At 57.2% G+C, this 16938-nt stretch overlaps 1 protein-coding gene across 2 annotated transcripts in view; it reads right to left on the minus strand.

Annotated features, from left to right (window-relative positions):
- Window positions 1-14: 14 nt before the first annotated feature.
- The window catches only part of BIN3 (bridging integrator 3), a 48958-nt gene continuing 32034 nt past the window's right edge, over window positions 15-16938 (minus strand). For both annotated transcript variants that reach the window (XM_033228481.1, XM_033228490.1), the window contains 7 exons: window positions 16540-16580; window positions 16125-16186; window positions 10047-10183; window positions 9582-9622; window positions 3495-3636; window positions 3179-3313; window positions 15-887 (listed from right to left, as the gene is read on the minus strand). In XM_033228481.1, coding sequence (XP_033084372.1) covers window positions 741-887; window positions 3179-3313; window positions 3495-3636; window positions 9582-9622; window positions 10047-10183; window positions 16125-16186; window positions 16540-16580 — 705 coding nt within the window. In that variant the 3' untranslated portion in view covers window positions 15-740. The remainder of the gene's footprint in view (window positions 888-3178; window positions 3314-3494; window positions 3637-9581; window positions 9623-10046; window positions 10184-16124; window positions 16187-16539; window positions 16581-16938) is intronic.

A 16938-nucleotide genomic window follows, 5' to 3' on the forward strand; every position in this document is an offset into this window, starting at 1 on the left:
AACACAATACCATGTGGACATTTCATTGAAAACTTTACTTGAAAAAATAAAATTCCAAATACTCAGGTGAGACACAAACCCACTGTTTTTGCTTTGAGACCTGTGAATTCTTGTGGGACATTCTGTGTGGTGGGACAGTTCCACTGACAGTTTGAGGTCCCGAGGTAACAGTTCTCAGTGACCTCGGGAACCCCAACAACTTGGGTCCCAAAGTCACGAGGGTAGCTTTTGTCTTGCTGGGAAGCTGGCTGAGGGCCTGCCAGGGCTGGAGGACCAGCTCTCCTGGGCAGGGTTCAGGGCCTCTCCCAGAAAAAAGAGACTTAAGTGAAAAGGCAACGAGGGGCCAGAGGGCTCCCCAGGATGGGTCTTTTGGAGGTAGATTTGATGCCCACAATGCATGCAGGGCTAAGACCCCCAACTGAGCCGACGAAGCCCATGGCTTCAGAAGGGCTGCAGCTTGCTCAGGCCCTGGGCCAGGATGCATGCTGGACGGTTCTCCAAATAAAAAAGCCCCAAGGGTTTGTCTACACTGCTTACCTGCTGGGGCTGTGAGTGGGGAGACGGCGGCCTGTCTAGGGATCCTGGTGCGGGGCTCAGGAAGAGTCACTCATTGCAAAGGGCCGGCAAGTGAACCAGGGCCACCTCGGTCCCCAGCCTGTGAGAGGAGCAGCTAGCCCTGAGAAGGGCAAGGACGAGCGAGGCTGACCGTGTCACAGGAGTCGTCCAAGAGTGACGGGGATTCAGTCATCGGCCACAATGGAGAGGGCCCGGAGCTCACTGAGTTTGGCCTCGTTCTCCCGCTCCCGCTGCTCATCGGAGTGGCCTGGCTGGTCAAGCTGCTGGGTCAGGTCTCCAAAGATCTTGTGCATTTCCGAGTAGTACACAACCTGGGGGAGGCGGCGGGTTGGCACATGCTGGCTCCAGGGAACCATGTGCTTCAGGGGGTGAGAGGCTCACACTCCTCTGCTACCCCCTGCCCTCACCCACCTGGAGCTGTGTAGCAGCATGCCTTTGGGAATGTACAGGGCACGGAAAGGCTCTAAGACTGAACCAAAAGGAGCCGGGGAGCAACAGGGCCTCAGTGGCTGGAGGTGGAGGTGCCCCTGCTTTGGGCGCCTGGTTTCCCCAGCAGCAGGTGCAGGAAGGCATGGGCCTTCTAGGGCAACTGTGGGATGATGGGCACCATGACTGGAGTTTTACTGCTTTTTGTAAGCTAGGGGAGAACCCATGGCTTTTGTCTATGGCAGAAAGAGGGCATGGTAGACTGGTGGCTGGCTCCTAAAGCCCTAAGCCAGCTTTAGAAGCACAGGCGAGAAAGGGGATGCCCGTCTAGCCTTCCATTCCCTCCCAACTTGCATCCCACCCTTGCTCATGGCCCAAGCTGCGTGGCCAGGGGGACAGCTCAGAGGCCAGGTTCACTGCCAGGGTCCCTCTAGGGAGGCACCAGAACCGGGGTGGGAAAGGACGCAGGGATGAGGGTGGGGCAGGTGGAGGAATGGGGAGGCCTGTCAGTTCTCACACATGGCTGAGGACCAGGGGCTTCTCCACAGACAACAGGGGCCACTTCTGCCTCAGTTTCTATCTCACGACCCAGTGAACACATGCAGTTTCCTGAAAGCTTCCACGCTTTGCACTCTAGACACAAGGAGGAGCTCTAGACACTAAGGGGACCTTGTGGGAAATGCCAGGTGGGGCAGGGACCCACGGCTGACACTCCTGAGGCAAGATTTCTGCCGGCCGACGGGGAGCTAAAGTGAGCTGGTCTCAACACTGCTGTCACCTCTGGGCTGGGGGTGGGCTGTCCTACCCGCCCCTCCCTGCCCAAGCCACTGCGCACTGAGTCACCGGGGATGCTCACTTCTCCATGACTAATGGCAGCCGGGCGGGCGAGGGGGAGGCTGGGGCCCAGGAGGCAGTCAACAGCCCCCAGCAATGCTGCCTGGTTACAGGGCATCCCTGGCCTCCCATCTGCTCCAACCTGGGCATGCAGGAGCCTGGCACCCTGTGGCTTCCTCCTGTGAGCAACAGGAGGGAGGGTGTAGGGAAGCACCTAGGTGACAGTAAGGAAGGGGCAGGCCCAGGTCTCCCGTGAACCTGATGGGGCGGCTGAAGGGAGCCCTCACTGCAGGAGCAAGCGTCGGGAGAAGTCCCCACCCTCCTGCAGAAGGTTCTAGGTGTCACTGCTGCCTACAGATGGCACAGGACCAAGGACGTGGGTCACTGACAAGGCCCAGCCCTAGCATGAACCCTGCTCAGGCGTCCTGATTGGGGTGGGTGGCCACCCTGACTCTGGCCCGGCAGGGTGGGTGTGCGGGCCAGGGCTTTGTGGCTGTGACTGCGGGGCCTGCAGAGAATGGCCACTGGAGGGCGCCAGATGCCCACCCAGGCAGCGCAGCTCAGGGACCTGGCGCCCATGGCTGCCAAGGGTGTTGGGGTACTGAGGCTGTCGCTGAGTGTGAGCCATCAACAGGGTCCTGTGTGGAAGGGACCCGCTTCTGGCATGGGTGCCCACCCTTTTCTATTTTGCCAGTTGGGGGAACAATCTTTGCTAAAGGCTTGAAGATGGAGGAGGGTGAGGAGCGTGGGAGCCACAGGTGCTGCCACTCCGTGTCCTCCCATCCCCGAGTGGAAGGGGACACTGGGGCCTGGCCCGTGTCTGACCCCAGGGCCCTAGCAGCAGCCCTGAGTGTGGCTCTCCCCAGGGCTCTGGCACCCCTTCCCTAGTGGCTCCAAGGCAAAACTCCTGCCGTTTTCTGCTAAAAAGAAGACTGGCTCGGGGTGGGTAGGGGAGGGGAGCTGAGTCCTCAGAATAGGCCTCCACTCTCCAGATCCCTTTCTCCTCAGCACCACCCTGGGTCAAGAACCTGCACACCTGAGGGTGTGGGGCAGAGGGGCTACTTAGTGAAACGCAGAGAGATCCAGGGAGGAACTGCCGGACACAAGGGAACCTCGGCCATGCCTGGTCTGGGATTCACCAGAGCAACGTGAGGACTCTAGCAGCAGACAGGGCTCCCAAGTCACCGAGCCGGGGACTCTGGTACTAGAATGAATTCCTTTGGGGCTGTGCCTGGGGTGGGTGCCCTGTCTTTGTGGAGAATGGCTAAGCCACTCTTCCAGCGTGGGTAACAGGGAGTGGCATGAGCTATGTCCACCCAGGGGAAGAGCGCCTGGGCCTCACCTGTGCTCGGATGAGGGACTCAAAGCTGGGCTGGAAGTAGTCGAGGCGGCTGCCGTAGAAGCGCGGCATCTCCTCTAGCAGCTGCCTGTTCTTGGCTTCGAAGTCCTCCCGCACAGGCCGCAGCTCCTCGCGCGCCTAGGGAACAAGACCCTGGGTGTCAAAACGCTGTCTCACTGCTGGGTGTGGGATATGGGATGGGTGGGGTGGGGATGGCTGGTGTCTTGGTCCTGGTGCCCCCAGGTGAAGGGAGGGACTTACCACAGGTGACCACGATGGCCCATCTGTCCAGCCCCTGCCTGCCTGTCTCCCCCGGTACCTGGTGGAGCTTGGCCAGCACTGGCCCCGTCTTTTCCTTTTCCTCATACTTCTCCACCTTGGCCTGCAGCCTCCTGTAGTCCTGCAAGGCCTGTTCTCGCCGCTTCACCGCCATGTTGAGGCTCGGGAAGACGCTGCCGAACCTGTGGGACAAGCTGGCTGGAGATGGGCCTGCTCTTGGAGGGGCAGCCTGGTCAGCACTCACTTTTCCAAAAATGTGCCCTGAGCACCTACTAAGTGCCAGACCCTGCTCTAGGTCTTGGGGAGTTCACCGTGAACAAGACAGATGAGGCCCTGTCCCCCGGAGCTTGTGCGAAAGCGGACAATGTCGTGGGGTGAGGGCAGATGAGAGGGGGCAGGGCTGTGGGCCAGGTCCCGGCAGCACAAGGTGGCCCAGGAATGAAGGGTGCCCTGACCCCCACCTCCTGTGAGCTTTATCACACAATGGACTAGAGGATTGTGGGGAAAGTGCCTTTGAAGTCATCTGGCCAAGACCTCACTTTTAAAAAGGAGAGAAACTGAGGACAGAGAGATGACCTATGACTCATCCAAGGTCACCATTAGGCAGAGAAGGTCTAGAAGACAACACAGGTGTCCATGTTCTCTGTCTGGCACCCTTTCCAGCCCTCACAGTGGCACTGGCAGGTGGCAGAACTGAAATCTGAACTCAGTCCTGGCCCAGGGCACCTTCTCCTTCAAGGGCTCCTTGGCAACACGAAAGCAGCAGAAATCCTACAGTTCTGCCACTGGAACAGCCAAAGTGCCAACCAGCTGCTTCAGGAAAATGGCCTGAGGACCTCCTACGACCCCACCATGACTAGAAGGGACCGCATGGGAGACTCAGAAGAGGGGCCCCAGAGAGAGCAGCGGTGGATGTCGTGGTGCTGCAGGTCCACACGGGCCTCATCTTTGTGACCCATGTGGCCTCTAGTGACCAGCAGCAATGCTCTCCTAAGGCCCTCGCTGCTGCTGCTGCTGCTGGAGGGCTGGCCCTCGGCACGATGGCAGGGGGCGTCTACCAGGCAAGCCAGAGACCTTGAGCGCCCGGGATCTGGCTGTGCAGCCCAGGGAGCTCGTGACTCTGTGGCCATTCGGAGGTGACCCAGGACCAGAAGAGTTGGTTCCTCCTGGAGGTTTTTATGGGAACCCAGAGAGGAAGAAAGGCGAGGGCAGGAGGCAGTCACTGAAGCTTGGGTCAGCCGCTCACAGACTCACTGTCAGCTTCCAGGAGCTCAGACACCATGCGGAGCAGGACTTCCCAGATCGGCCTCTCAAAGGGCATGACCCAGAATCTGGTTTAGAGACAGAGTCTTGCTCTCTCACCCAGGCTGGACTGCAGTGGTGTGTGTGATCTCTGCTCACTGCAGCCTCTGCCTCCCGGGTTCCAGTGATTCTCACGCCTCAGCCTCCCAAGGAGCTGGGATTACAGGCGTGCACCACTATGCCCAGCTAATTTTTGTATTTTTAGGAGAGATGGGGTTTCACCATGTTGGCCAGGCTGGTCTTTAACTCCTGACCTTGAGTGATCCACCCCGCCTCAGCCTCCCAAAGTGCTGGGATTACAGGCATAAGCCATCGCGGCCGGCCTGGTTTTAAAAAGCCTCACAGGCCGGGCGCGGTGGCTCAAGCCTGTAATCCCAGCACTTTGGGAGGCCGAGACGGGCGGATCACGAGGTCAGGAGATCGAGACCATCCTGGCAAACACGGTGAAACCCCGTCTCTACTAAAAAAAAATACAAAAAATTAGCCGGGCGAGATGGCGGGCGCCTGTAGTCCCAGCTACTCGGGAGGCTGAGGCGAGAGAATGGCGTAAACCCGGAGGCGGAGCTTGCAGTGAGCTGAGATCCGGCCACTGCACTCCAGCCTGGGCGACAGAGCGAAACTCCGTCTCAAAAAAAAAAAAAAAAAAAAAGCCTCACAAATCAGGTGTCTATTTGAGGTAACAGTTTTGCCAGAGAATAAGAGGATATAAACTTTACCAAAGCATTAAATGCCCCAAACTAAGTCACAGACCCAGGGAGTAGATGTTGATGAAACGAAGGGCTTATCCCCAAGACAGGCTACTAACATGAATCCTCTACCTCAACAGTGTCCACAACTAACTCCCTGTCTAACAAGGTGCTAAGTGGGTGAAGCCACCAAAGCACCCTGAATTCTCACCCGTGCCCTTAGACAGTAATCAAACCAGCATCTGACCGACTTGCTGGGCAGAAGCCATGGGCCTCCCAGCACTGTGCAGAGAACGCAGGCCCCTCAGCGCTACGGAACTGAGGGTGGGAAGCAGACACCACCAGGACGCATGGTCACCCATAGCGTGGGCTGGAGTGAGACCACTGGGAGGAGCTAGGCTTCATGCTTTTGCCCAGGGCAGCTGCGTGGTGGAGCTGCAGCTGCTGGGGAGCCCCGCCCCCTTCCTGGGCAGCTGAGAGGCACATGCTCTGGCAGCAGGTGCAGCTGGGCCAGAGAGGATACCAGGCCGCCTCTCCCACCACCCCAAATGGCCAAGGGACCACCAGCAGCCACCCTGGTCCTCACCCTATCCTTGTGTTAGAAGCCAACTGCTGCTTGGATGGTCCCAGTGCCTGGGCCTTGTGGGTGCCTGGGAGCTGCCGGGTGGGTGCAGGCACTGGGACAGGGCATGGATGAGAGGCAGGCAGGAGGCAGCAGGTGGAGAGCTCTCTGGCCCTGGCCTCAAGCCCACCACCCTGAGCTCACATCCTCAGGAAGGAGGGCATCACAGTGTCAAGCCATGTGTGCGCAAGGCGCCTTCCACAGCGCGGGATGGGAGGAGCCCCATGCTCGTTGCTCCAGCAGCCTGACCCCCCACATCCCCTGTGGCACCCTCATAGCCTCCTTCCCACAGCTATCGGCTGGGGCTTATTTCCTGGGCCAGAGTCAGAGCCACCAGGAGCACTGACTACAGGGGAGTGCCGAGCAGGGGTGAGGGGGGCGGGAGGGGTGAGGGGGGCTGGGTTACAGAGCTTCTCGGGGAATGGGGCGGTGGTGTCTCCAGGTAGCCACCTGGCTGCATGGGCTCCTGCCAGCCCCCTGGAACCAAGACCATCTGCCTCTGCAGGAGATGTGGCTGCAGGCCACCTGCATTGTCCGCTTTCGCACAAGCTCCAGGGGACAGGGCCTCATCTGTCTTGTTCCTACCCCTGTGGGAAGAGCATGTCTTCACCATGAAAACCTGTTTCCCATGACAGCACCCCTCAGTCACCAAGAGGCTCTGCCTGCTCAGGCCACTGGAGGCGACTGCTGATAAATGACCACTGTGGTGTGGCGGAGGTTGGGTCCTGGGATTGGGATTCCCTAGGGGTAGGGACAAGTGTCACACCTTTCTACATTCAGGGGGAACTCACATCAGTCAGGGCGGGGCGCAGCTTGTGCCGAGGTGGCTGAAGAGTGGGGGACCAGGACTCTGTCACATCTGCCCTGGTCACCGACCCACTGAGGCCCCATCTCCCTGTTTTCTACTTCTTAGCAACAGAACAGACTTTGCCAAAGCCTCAGGGTGGACAGTGGACGTGCGATGGTGCTGTGTGGGATCTCAGGTCAGGGCTCAGGGTGCTGGCAGGGGAAGTGGAGACATGCACAGGCTGGGCCCCTGTGCCAGCCCCTCCCAGATATGCCCCTGGGACCCCACAGAGGCCCTGCTGACTCTACCCAACGACATCGGGGGCGGGGGGGCCTCTCCCCAGGCGTGAAGCCAGGACCCAGGCTCCACTCTGCTGTCCCAGCGCACTTCACCCCTCCTCTCTCCCTGCCCACCTCAGCCCACCAAAACCTCTCCTGCTCCTAGGCGCTGACTGTCCCATTCTGAGAAGTCAGTTTGGCTCTCTCCTTCCACATGTGAGGAAATAGCCTCTGAGGCCTGCTGGGGGCAGGTGGGACAGCCCACTCAGCATGCCCTGCTCCATGGTCGTGCACCATGCCTGGCCGCTGACCCGAGAACACGCCGTGGCTTTCCACTAGACTGTAAGCTACTGAAGTCTGTTTTACATTTATCCTCAAAGAAGGGGGCCAGGCTAGGCCCAGGCCAGTGATCAAAGAATTACCCATGATCACTGCCCAATTCTTGTCTGTCCTAAGGCTCAATATCAAACTCACTCCCCTGGGGATGGGAGGGGCGAAGAGGAGCAGGAGAGGGAAGGGGAGCAAGGCCGGCTGGGAGGTGGGCTGGGCGCAGCCAGCACTGGTGGGGAATGCCTGCCATGCCTTGGTCTGTGCCCACGCAGCCGGGAGCTTCCACCCACCAGGAAAGGGAAATTGAAAGCATCCCCATCCGACATGTGAATGCGGCCCAGAGACTGGGGATTAGAGGCCGAGCCCCTGCAGGGAGGCCGGGGGCGGTGGGGTGGCCATGTGGCCATGATCTTCATCAGAGGACAGGAAAGCTGGAGTTTCCTGTTTCCGGTGCTGGGGTCCCTGGGAGCTTCTCTTCTGGCAAGAGGAAGCCAATGGGAGGAGGCTGTAGGCTGCGCAGTTTTATGTGGTTGGGGGAGATCATATGTCAGCTGTGGGGACGCAGGGAGAAGCCAGCCAGGCAGGCCTGAGGGCTCACGCAGAGGTCAGCGGATCTGCTGCGGAGATGTGCGCCCCCTCTGCCACGCCCCCACCTTCCTGGCAGGTGGTGGGCCACCAGGGTGGTGGGAAGTGGCCCGGGTTTCTCTCCATTTGGGCTTTAGAAGCCAGGAATCAGATTTCAAGGGCGCCTTGTTGATACTGAAATTGAGGTGGGAGTCAGTTCCCCAGTTCTCTGAGTCCCTGCCTCACTCTGCTAGCCATGGGTGCCTGTAGCAGCCTCTGTGTCCGTCTCTGGGACCCGTGTGGCCCTGGCACAGAAAAGTCCTCTGTGGGCAGGGTCTGCTCAGCCTGCGTCCTTCCCAACCAGCCCTGAACAGTCTGTCCTGAAGCCCAGGACCAACACCCACAGCCACGGAGCTCTTTCTGCACCCCAGCTCCCTATGCAACCCTGTGGCTTGGGGCTGCACCGTTACCAGTAGGCAGGGGGTGGTGGATGCCCACTCTGGGGAGGCTGGGGGGCCAGGGCCGGAGCAGGAGGCACAGTCCCTTCCCACCCTGCCTTCTCTGAGCCTCCATGGTCCTGGCGTAGAAACAAGAGCTTGCTAGGGTCAGGCGGGCCTTTTCCTAATCCCAAACTTCAGGTCTGCACAGTCAACGAACAGCTCAGCAATCCCAAACACCAGGGGCTGCAGGATCAAAAACTGCTCCCCTCACTGCCCTCTGGGCCCTGGGCCAGGCCAGTGATAATTAGGCAGAGCCTCATTACCCGGCCCTGGCAAGTCACTGCCCGGGACCACCGCAGAAGAGGCAACAAAGCGCAGCTGGGCGAGCAGGAGCTTTCTAGGTCACAGCCTGCTCGCGAGAGGCCAGGGAAGATGAAGTGATTCCGGGCTTCAAGGCACGGCTCTGCCTGTTCCCCGCCCCGGGGACCGAGGGAATAGGCCTGTCTGATCGCTGACCAAGGCCTGCCCAACTGAAGATGAGTCTCACAGAAGCATTCCTGACCCCAACAGGTCACAAGCTAGGGGACCTTCCCGGGCCAGACCCCGCTCCAACAGGCCACAAGCCAGGGGACCTTCCCGGGCCAGACCCCGCTGCCACGCCCTCCCCGTGTGCGGCCACCCCCACATTTCCAAAGCCGAGCGCTGCAGGCAGCTGCTCTCCCAATCCAGCGGGGCAAGATGAAAGGCCTTGCTCATGTCCACTGAGGGCTGGCCAAGGTCTCTGTTAGCTCCATTCAGCAAGCCCTGGCCCCAGTGGCTCTCAATCAGGAGGAAGCGGTCAAATGACCAGCAGAGCAGCGGCGGTTGCTGGGCGGGGTGGGGGGCGCGGGGCGGTGGCAGGGTCCCCTGAGCTCGCCTGGGCCATGCGGGTGCTCTGGAGCCCCCAGGAGCATGGGCGCTTAGGCCACAGGTCACAGAGCTGACATCCCCACTGAGTTTCCCGTCAGGCCCCATGGGAATCTGGGGACAGGCAGCTAGAAATCCTGTTCAGTCCCCAAGTGGTCATTGACCTGCCTCTCCCATACGTGCCCCGAGGCTCCCAGGTGACATTTACTCACTTTTTTAAGGGCTCGATCACAGTCTTCTGGATCTGGTTCACCTGTCAAAGAAAAACCCGAAGACATTAAAACTGATAGGGAGGGGAGGACGACAGGCAAGGCAGGGCCCCTAATTACCGCTGGGCTAGGAAGTCTGAAGGGCCACAGGGTGCTGTCCTTGTCCTGGGCCTGGCCTTGCTCAGGGTGGATGGCTGGGTGGGCGGCCACAGAAGGCTCAGGGGCTGGGGCAAACAGGACTGCCGTCGGCGACCCAAGCTCGTGGAGCCTCAAGAATCAGGTAGAGCCAAGGCAGAACAGTCTGGAAAGAGCCCCGTGGGCTTGCAGCACATTGCAGCACACGAGGCCAGAGGGCTCAGAACCCCGAGAGCAGAGGGAGCGCACTCGGGCCTCCCCGCACAGTCCACCCAGAGGCCCAGACATGGGGTGGAAGTCATGCTTGCCCACCCCAGACCAAGACCTAGTCACCTTTTCCTGGTTGAAGGCGTCCATCCGCTTCATGGCCGTGTCCAGGGCCGTCACCATGCTCAGAAGGTCCTGGTCTTGCTCGCAGAGGGGGTTGGAGAGTAAGTCCAAGGATATCTTCACGGCAGATTTTGACATGGCTGTGAGAAGCCAAAGCTCAGTGAGCCTTCTACGAAGGGGCAGGTTTCACGGCCTTCTCTCCAGGACCCCGTCCTCCTAAGCCAGGGGCCTGCACCCTGAAGACCTCTTCCCACGGCCACGGCCGTCAGAATGGCGAAGTACCACACAGCCACAAGCTGCTGATCCCCATGCTTTAATGCTCATTCCCGACCCTAACACTGCTCTGGACAATTCTTTTGAGCGGCTTTACCTGTTCTCCAAACCCTGGGTTAGAAAAGGACCATCTGCATGGGAGGCTATAAAATATGTTTCTGGCTCCGAAGATTCTAATTCAGTAAACCTGATACCCAATATGCATTTAAAACCACCTCTCCAGGTGGTTTGGACGTGACACTTGGTTTGGGACTCCCAGAGGGACAAGAATAACAGTACTCCAGTTTACACATGCTTTTACTACAAAGGGCCCAACAGTAAGTATATCAGGCTTTGAGGGCTGCACGATTTCTGTTGCAACTTCTCAACTCTGCCGTGTGCTGTGAAAACTGGCAGCGACAGCACATAAAAAATGGATGTGGCTGTTTCAATAAAACTTTATTGACAAAACTGGGTCAGATTAGGCCAGCAGCTGTAGCTTGTCAACCCCTGGTTTCCCCGACATCCAGTAGGAAGAGATACACTGGAAACTGTGTTTTCCCCCGAGACTCACCCAGACACATTCTGCAGCTGGTACAGGCGACACTGGGACAGCAGGGCCCTCCTTCAGGGTCTCTTCCTGCTCCTCCAGAATTTTGTTTGTAAATAATGGAAACCTGGCAACTTGTATGGGACAAAGAGCTCCAAAGCTGCCAGCAGGTCCCCATCTTGGGGTTCTACCACTGCTAAATGAGAGTCCCAAGCACTCTCATTTAGGGCTCAAACAACCCAGGGGATGTCTAGCGGAAATGTATTTTGGTTCCATTTTAGAGAGGAGGCAGATCAGGTGCAAAAGGGTTCGTAATGCCTCCATGGTCAAACTGCTGAGCGTGCCAGCTGGGCCCTGACCCTTGACCCTGGGCAGCTGCTTCCCTGTTCACTGCTCTCCTTATGATGATCTGGCCTGGAGGAAGCCAGTGGACAGGTCCATCAAGCTCTGTCTATCAGGTGTCCACTGATGTTTTTCAAGGCACCCTGGTACCCAATCCCCACGAATGTGCCACCCACCCCTCTGTGCTCCTCCCTCCTGTGTTGACATTCCCTGCTGGGCAGATGGGAAGCCTGGGAGTCACAGGCGGCTCAGAGGCGGGCTGGAGACCTGCTGGCAGCTTTGGAGCTCCTGGTCCTGAACGTGTTTTCAGGCCTCCATTATTTCTAGATTCTAGAAACAAAATTCTAGAGGGGCAGGAAGCGGACCTGGAGAAGGGCCATGCTGGCCTGATGCTGTCTGTACCAGTGTCAGAGTGCGTCTGGGGCAGGTCTCAGGAGAGAAGACACATTGCAAATGCATTTCTTACCATATACATGTTACTGAATTTAAGATGCTCTTCATTGTAAGTCATTTATTGTATAAACTACTAAGAGAGAAAAAACTGTTGTCAATCAAACCAGGCTACACTTTTAGTACTTTCATTTCAGAGATGGTAACTGTGGAAAAAGTGTCTTAGGACCCGTGACATAAGGTCTGCCTCCCAGTTAATTACAGATGTGGCCTCGCCTAGCACTCCATGGCATGAACCTGACCCCTGACCCTGCGCTCCCCAGGGAAGGGTCTGCCTCCCCCAGGCCCCTTCACCAGCCAGCAAAGCAGTGCTGAGCGGACTAGCCCGTCAGGAGCACCCTCCTGGGGTTTTCTGGAATCTGGGAGAGTGCTACAGTCACCCAGCAAAAGGGCAAACTGTGGGAGAAGGCTGGAAATGTAAACTTTCCAGAAATGTTGAAGCAACGGAGGGAAAAACACCTCTTAAATTCTGTGGAGTGACCCTGTAGGTTTAGGAACAAACGTTATGTGTAACTTGATTTGATTATGAAATGATCACATACAGCATAATAAAAAGATAATAAAATTCTGGATAAAGCTGGAAATGTTTCCAAAAAATATCTTCTGCTATTTCTTAAAAAAAAAAAATCTGAGGAAAACAACCCAAAAAGCCAGAGGAGCAAGGAGACGTTCTTCCCACTTTCCCTTTTTTGTTTTTGATACGGAGTTTCGCTCTTGTGGCCCAGGCTGGAGCGCAATGGCATGATCTCGGCTCACTGCATCCTCCACCTCCTGGCTTCAAGTGATTCTCCTGCCTCAGCCTCCCAAGTAGCTGGGATTACAGGCACCTGCCACTACACCCACCTAATTTTTGTATTTTTAGTAGAGACGGGGTTTCACCATGTTGGCCAGGCTGGTCTTGAACTCCCAACCTCAGGTGATCTACCTGCCTTGGCCTCCCAAAGTGCTGGGATTACAGGCGTGAGCCACTGTGCCCGGCCCAGCCCCATTTTCTCCTTTCTTTCCCAAAGCTCTTGCATTGTCAGGAAGTCAAGGAACTGAGTGGGCTCAGTGGCCAGCCCTGGGCAGAACTGGGCCTGGAATCTCCGCCCAGTGATGCCCCCGCTTCTTGTGTGCAGAGCAGAGCTGGGATAGATGACACCAAGAACACCATGGCCTTGGCTGGGCGTGGCAGCTCATGCCTGTAATCCCTGTGCTTTGGGAAGCTGAAGCACGAGGATCCCTTGAGCCCAGGAGTTCGAGACCAGCCTGGATGACATAGCGAGACTCCGTTCTCCCTCAACAAAAATAAAGAACAGCAGGTCTCCATGCCCCTCTGGACCTGTGGTCCCTGCCCCAGCCCATACCTCTCATTGTTTCCTATAGGGTCTGGGAGAGGGGCACAGTCAGCCCGGCCCATACCAGGAGGCTGGTGGTCTTTGAACCTTAGAGAAAGTGAGGGTCTTGGACCCCACCTGGGTCTCTGGAGTCCTGATGCAGCCTCTGGAATGTAAGAGTCAAAGGTTCACCAGAGCACTCTGAAAGTAACATGAGTTTCTGAAAGAAAGGTCATCTTTTTTAGAATAACTAGGGATTTTCCACCTTGCTGGGGAGCTTAGGAAATTCCACGCTCAGGAAAGGCATCCTTCCATTCCCCTCAACTGTCCAGATCAGTGGTGCTCACAGTGCGGGCCTCAGCGTCACCTGGGAACTCCAGGGACACACATCTTCAGGTCTCGCCCAGCCCATGAGTTAGTTGGAGGCTGGAGGTGGGGCCTGGCGGCCTGCAGCACAGCAAGCCCGCCCACAACGCTGATGCCCTGTACGTGAGACTGACGTGGCCGTCAGGCTCACCTCAGCCCCATGACCAGCACCGTGGCTCTTCAGAGGCACTGTCTCTGCCCACATCCATTCCTGAGGATAGCAGTGCTAGGCTTCTGCAGTCACCCATCAAACTCTGGTTTCTCTGCTGGAAAACTAAAGCTTTCCACAGCCACAGACAGTGCATCACAGACCCCTGATGCCCTCCTTGGTTCCGGAGCAAGCCACTGTGAACACAGCACACCCTGGCTTCATTTATGCTCTGACAGTGCAGCTGTCTGCAGAAGCAGGAAGGAAAGGAAGCAACGGGTCACAGCAGCTCCCGAACTGGAAAGGCAGTGGGGACTGATCAAGAAAAATGTGACCCAAGTAACTCAGACCTGAAATAACTACAAAACAAACAACTGCACACAAACTCCCAAATCCAGTCCTTGGCTTGTGACACACATAGTTTGGCAACGCTAGAGGCCAGGAGCAAGGTGCATGTTCAGACCAGCCCACGGCCCAGGAATTAGCACTGGCATGAGAATTCACGGCACAGACCAAGATGGCCACAGTCCCTGCACCGGTAGTCAGTGCTCACCAGGGCATGGTGGTGGCAGTGGTGGTGACGGTGGCTTCCAGGGAAGGAATGTTTTCCTTTTGTGACAGTGCTTTGTAGGAAAGGGGTGTTTACACATCAGTTACTGGCTGAGACTTAGGAGCTGGCATAAAATGGGAACAAATTCAAATCACTGCCTCTATTAGGGACATTTCAAGGGTTTTTCTCTTAATTGCAGTACCAAGTAGGAGCAGGCTGGTCCTCAAATCCCACCCTTAGGTGCCCACTGCCCTGTGGCCCTTTGAATGGTGTCAGGAGACAGTGATGCTGCCATTTGCATAGGCTCATAGACAGCCAAGCCAAGAGTGGATGGGCCAGGGTTCCGGAGCAGGGCCTGTTTCAGTCGCCTTCTAGTGTGGCGGTGGGGGTGGGCAAAGGAAAGAGTGGGGCATGGGCAGCCTTCACTGGGGAGACAAGGCCCTGAACTTGGAGAAGAGAAGCTGAACTCTTCCTCCTTTATCAAATGGACATGCCCGCTTATAAAATGGGTGTGTCATGTGCCCCACCAATCTCAAGGTCAGAAGAGCTCAGGTAGGTGAAATTTCTTCACAGCCGTAACAGGGCATTATTCAGCAGCTGGAGTGGCTGAGGGGACTGAAGATGGCCTCTCCACTCTCCTGCTGCCTCTCCTGCATCTCTGGTCAGTGTGCACGGCCTCTGGGCCTCCGTGCTTGCTGTCTGTTTCAGGCCCTCTTCCCTTGGCTCTACTTGTGTGGGTTACTCATTCCTTCAGGACTCTGCCCAGAGAACACTTTCCCAGGAAGGCCTCCCTTGACCCTGTCACTCTTTACCTCCTTAGTTTTCTTGACCCAACACACCATGACATGTCATTTTAATACCGATCCACTTGTGGACCTCTTGCAGGGCTTCCTCCTAGAACATAAGCTCCCAACTTGTCTTGCTGTTGAGTCTCTAGTGCTGACAGTGCCTGGTACACGTGGGTTCTCAGTCAGTATCTGCTGAGTGAGAGGAAGTGGGCAGTCTTGGCCATACCCAAGTCTCTTTCAGGTCCCCGTCCCAGTGTGGTATATGGACACAGCCCTCCCAAAGGACCCAGGGAAGGAGCTGCAGAGGTCCACCCAGTCAGAGAGCCTTGCCGCCGACAACGATGACAGTGATGACAGGAGTGGACGCCCCGAGAGCTGACCCTTGCCAGGCTCTGTTCTCAGCGCTTTGCGTTGCTCATCCGACTTTATGTTCAACATGAGCCTATGCCACTCGGACTGGCACTACCTGTGCTTCTCGGGTGAGGGAATTGAGGTAGAGCTAAGTCGGCTGTCCAGAGTTGTGCAGGGAGTGCTGAAGCTATTGATCAACCTTTGGTCAAGTGATTGCTGCTCTGGGGTGGGAAAGTCAAGGCCTTGGAGAAAGAATCTCAAGGAATGGTCTCCATCTCTCCCAGTTGCTCGTTGCCTCCTTCCTGGGACATGGCCTGTGGCAAGGGCTCTGGACGCTCCCTTATTCCAGACCTGCCTGTGTCTCTAGGCTCTTGGGCCTAGTTCCTCCTTGTTTCAAACAAGAACTCTCCAGCCAAGAAACCTCCCCAAGGGCCCTGGCTGTTTCCCAGCACCTGCTGGTCCCCACTTCCCACGGGCCTCCCAGTGCCCTTTGTCAGACAGAATTATCTGGGGTATTTTTGGCCTTACACTTTAACCCAAGCTGTTTAAACACACAACAGCTTCCATTCTTGTTGCCACTGGAGCGCTCATCCCAGCAGGACAGGGAGTTTCGTTTCTGCAGGAGGAAACGTGCTTCCCTTTCCCTCTGGACAGCCTGAGCCGGCGGCCAGGATTATGAAGCAGTGGAGGCATCTGATGGCAGAAGCTTCCACCAGCTGCAGTACTGCCCTGACTGGAGTCCCAGGAGAGTCTTGCCCCAACACCCACATCCAGAGTGGGGCGGTGTGAGCTCTGTGCAAAGTGGGATCTGACTGGTGAGGGGTGACTGTCCTCAGGCTGCTTCTCAGGACACTGGGCACATGTTCTCTGAGTGCAGTGACATCAGAGCCCTTAGGGGGCTGAGGGAGGAGGGTGCCCACCTCTGCCCCACCTGCCCAAGCCAGTGGTGCCGGTGGAAAGTCACCTACCCAGGTCAGCGTCGGTGCTCTTCTTCATGTCTTTCTGCAGCTTCCGGGTCTGCTCTTCCAGCCTGCAAGGCAGGGGACAGGCTGCTTGGGGTCTCCTTCCTTCCCCCTACCTGAGCGAAGTCCAGGTGCTCTGGAGGGCCTGCCACGGAGAAGGAGAAGGGGATCTTCTCCGTGGGGACTTTTCCCACTGACAGAAGTGCCACTACATCCAAAAGCTACGAGTGAACGACTCTTGCGTGGCCATTGCTGGGGAACAGTTCTGGCAGCCTGGTGACCTGAACTGCCCTCGGCTTCCAGGGTACTCACGGGGCAGAGGGGCAGCCCAGGGAAGGGCACTGGGCAGACAAGTGAGACCTGGCAGGGGGCCCTTGTCCTTCCCTACCTCCCACCTCATCTTTCTGGGGTTGACACTCACTGCTGAAGTTTTCCATACTCCCTTTCAAAGTCTCTCTCCACCTGCAACGAGAGAGATAACTCAATTATTGGAGAAATGACAACACGGTGGAAAAAACCTTCCAGCCTCCTGAAACTCTCTCCACACCCAGCCCCAGTCCGCAGAAAACAACACGGTCCAGTTCACACAAGCACTGACAGATCGCTCCTGACACGGTATTCCTGTGTTCCCAAGTTAATTAAGTGTTTGATTTACGGAGGAAGGCTCCCCTCCCAGAGGGGCCAGCCAGGCAGGTGTCAGCGGACCGTGGATCTGCTCTTCCCAGCCTGGAGCAAGGCACTCGCTACGTGCCCTCCTCACCCCAGGCTGGAGGTGGTCACGGTGCTCACAACATGACTTGATTCTATCCAGGGAGGCAGC

This window comes from Trachypithecus francoisi, unplaced genomic scaffold (genome assembly GCF_009764315.1).
Source record: "Trachypithecus francoisi isolate TF-2019V2 unplaced genomic scaffold, Tfra_2.0 Contig01440, whole genome shotgun sequence".
NCBI classification, from domain to species: Eukaryota; Metazoa; Chordata; class Mammalia; order Primates; family Cercopithecidae; genus Trachypithecus; species Trachypithecus francoisi.